Genomic DNA, 3,632 nt, shown 5'->3' with positions numbered 1-3,632 from the left:
AACATAGAAAGGAAAAAAAAAAAAAAAAAACTGAAGAGTCTTTTTTTTTGACGAATGCAAGATATGACACCCCGTAGATAATTTATTATTGTCAGATTATCCAAAACTGACAATCTATTCATAAAAAACAGCTTGTCGGAGGTACCCAGTAGGTATTTCAAAACAACGCATTACGATGAAAAGGTGAAAAGGGAGAGAGGGGAAGAAGGAGATGAGGAGATGGTTCACCGTAATGTAGATCTCCTTCTCTCTCTCCGGATCGTCTCTGTCCAGCGCCTGAAAAATGGAAATAATAATATTAGTGCTTATTCATACTGCTCCCATAGGACTGAAAAGTCCCTATACTCCAGGCTACTATTTATGTATATTGAGGATAAAATTTAGCGCCTGAAAAATGGAAATAATAATATTAGTGCTTATTCATACTGCTCCCATAGGACTGAAAAGTCCCTATACTCCAGGCTACTATTATGTATATTGAGGATAAAATTCCATACCTCGGCTGAGATTGAACCCACGCCCTCCTGTTTATCAGGTGAGTGTCTTGACCACTAAATCACCGAGGTAGGTGGCCTTTGTGTGAGGAAGGCAGCTAGGATGAGACTAAAAAATCCCTTTTACCCCTATACTTACGTATAATGTTTTGACGATCCCGGTTTCCTTGTCAATGCTAAACTTGGCTCTTTCGCCGGGAGCTTTGATAATCCGATACTGGATGGTGCCCCCATTACTAGGCGGATCAACATCCGTGGCATGGACCTGAAAATGGAAGAGGAATGGTGGTTAATAATGTTTGCTTTACGTGTCCGTGAGATAGGCATGGCACCTATCTCACGGTGTTGGAAGGATTGGGGGTTTAAAACCCCCTTGGCCACCCAGAAATCCCAGAATCAACTGAATCAGCAATTAGAACATTGAGTAGCAAGAAGTACTTTATTTTAATGTGGCGCTAAAGTACCTTTGAGGGGGGAAAACAGACTTTATAAAGAAACTATGAAGCTTGGAGCCTGCTTGTGCTTGGTTCCCAATCCAATCAAATGTTTTAATACCCTTTAGACACCTCTTCAGGCTTCACTTACAAAATACGTATGTACCAGATATTTCAAGGCTACCCCCTAAAAATTGATCAAACTTTAGTCTAGACGAGACTGTCGGCATTCCTATGTCAACTCTACACTACATTATACAAAATCCCAGAATCAACTGAATCAGCAATTAGAACATTGAGTAGCAAGAAGTACTTTATTTTAATGTGGCGCTAAAGTACCTTTGAGGGGGGGAAAACAGACTTTATAAAGAAACTATGAAGCTTGGAGCCTGCTTGTGCTTGGTTCCCAACCCAATCAAATGTTTTAATACCCTCTAGACACCTCTTCAGGCTTCACTTACAAAATACGTATGTACCGGATATTTCAAGGCTACCCCCTAAAAATTGATCGAACTTTAGTCTAGACGAGACTGTCGGCATTCCTATGTCAACTCTACACTACATTATACAAAAACTATGTCAACCTTACATACACAATACTATCCATTCATCATAAAACCCGCCACTTTCTTCCTATTTACACCAGACTGACTTTGCCACTGACCTGCATGGACAAGGATTCTATGCGGAAATTAGGAAACCTCACAACACGTACACTTCCCCCTTCATCCCATAGTCCCCTACTCCTTCCCCACTTCCTATTCAAGTATTCATCTCTCCCCCTCCTACTCTACTGTTCTTCACCCTGGTTGCACGGTAGACGAGAAGTGCCGAACCCTCAAACATACCCCAAATAAAACATGGAAGTTTACCTCTTCCTCTCTTTTCATCTCTTTCTACGTCTCCCTCTTTGTTCCTCACTTTCTCTCTGTCTGGATGTCTGTCTGTCTGTCTGTCTCTCTCTCTCTCTTTCTCTCTCTCTCACTTTCTCTCTTTCTCTCTCTCTCACTTTCTCTCTCTCACTTTATCTCTCTCTGTCTCTCCCTCTTTGTTCCTCCCTTTCTCTCTGTCTGTTTGTCAGTCTGTCTGTCTCTCTCTCTCTTCTCTTTCCCTTCATGCCATTCTCCCTCTCTCTCTTTCTCTCCCTCTTTGTTCCTACCTTTCTCTCTGTCTGTTTATCAGTCTGTCTGTCTCCTTCCTATTTACACCAGACTGACTTTGCCACTGACCTGCATGGACAAGGATTCTATGCGGAAATTAGGAAACCTCACAACACGTACACATTTCCTCCCTTTCTCTCTGTCTGTTTGTCAGTCTGTCTGTCTCTCTCTCTTCTCTTTCCCTTCATGCCATCCTCCCTCTCTCTCTCTCTCTCTCTTTGTTCCTCCCTTTCTCTCTGTCTGTTTGTCAGTCTGTCTGTCTCTCTCTCTTCTCTTTCCCTTCATGCCATCCTCCCTCTTATGTACATATGTGTGAGGTATGTTACCTGTGACGATTGGATTGCTAGATATGGCATATGTGAGACTGTGTAATGGACATTGCTAAAGCAGCTAAAGACATATTAGTTGTTATTACTATTGAAACTGTCAACAAGATAGGTGTGAAGTTGTGAATTATATCTGTTTCTAGATTTTCTAGAGAAAAAACTTGGATACTTTGGTCACATGGTATTTCATGATTAATGAAATGATAGAAGAACTATATCACATAGTTACATCTACGAAAGTATGAATGTATTTTAAATTGAACCTGGGGACATGAAGAGAAAAGAGAGTCTTTTAGCGGAATACCATTGCTGCCCGAATGTCATTTCCCTTCTTCAAGTGTAGTGTAACTTCTCTGACAACAGATCTAATTTTCTTTAACATTTTTAGCCTCAATTAGGCACCTATGTACATTTTCTAGCTGGCATTAAGACAATTTTCGGTCAAAAACTGCGAGTCAATTTTCGATCTATTTTGTCAGTCTGTCTGTCTCTTTCTCTCTCCTCTTTCCCTTCATGCCATCCTCCCTCTCTCTAAATCTTCCTCCCTCTCTCCCTTCTTCTTTTTTCTTACCTATTTTCACATCTCCCTCACTATCTTGCTGCCATCCTCCCTCTCTCTCTCCCCCTCTTTGTTCTTTCCTTTCTCTTTGTCTGTCAGTCTGTCTGTCTCTTTCTCTCTCCCTCTCTCTCCCCCTTCTCTCTCTCCCTCTCTCTCCCCCTTCTCTCTCTCCCTCTTCTCTCTCTCCCTCTTCTCTCTCTCCCCTCTCTCCTCCTCTCTCTCCCTTTGTACGTTTCAAACGACAGAGAACAGTCCAAAAGTTTGTGAATACATAAATTTAAAATATCTATCTGATGCATACAGCTCCAGGTTTTGTATAGTCATACTCTTCATGAACCCATTGGAGACCAAACAGATTTTTTTGTCGAACTTTTATGTACGTCACAGGTGGCAAAAGATAAGGAAGAAGTGAAATAATGAGGTAGATAGCCAACCAACTGACTTCCAATAATGTACATTATGTAATATAAAGAACCTTGTAAGGCTAGAGATCAGGGTTAAGGTGAATACTGAATAGGTTAAAAGTGTAAAAGCCTTATGAAAAACAATAATGTTTGCTCGGGAAAACTACTCGCCTTTACTGACATGAGAAGTATTAGACTGTTAAAAAGGCCACCCGTAAACATATTTTTTATAATGAAGTCATTAAAAGAGTACCT

General features: G+C 40.9%; 1 protein-coding gene across 1 annotated transcript in view; it reads right to left on the bottom strand.

Annotated features, from left to right (window-relative positions):
* Window positions 1-783, bottom strand: part of LOC103516465 (DE-cadherin) — a gene marked incomplete at its 5' end in the record, with an annotated part of 35,473 nt that extends 34,690 nt beyond the window's left edge. The window contains one exon of the mRNA XM_026828858.1: window positions 634-783. Coding sequence (XP_026684659.1) covers window positions 634-783 — 150 coding nt within the window. The remainder of the gene's footprint in view (window positions 1-633) is intronic.
* Window positions 784-3,632: the final 2,849 nt, after the last annotated feature.

This window comes from Diaphorina citri, unplaced genomic scaffold (genome assembly GCF_000475195.1).
Source record: "Diaphorina citri unplaced genomic scaffold, Diaci psyllid genome assembly version 1.1 scaffold1575, whole genome shotgun sequence".
Taxonomy (NCBI): Eukaryota; Metazoa; Arthropoda; class Insecta; order Hemiptera; family Psyllidae; genus Diaphorina; species Diaphorina citri.
This window is presented reverse-complemented; position numbering and strand designations above follow the sequence as displayed.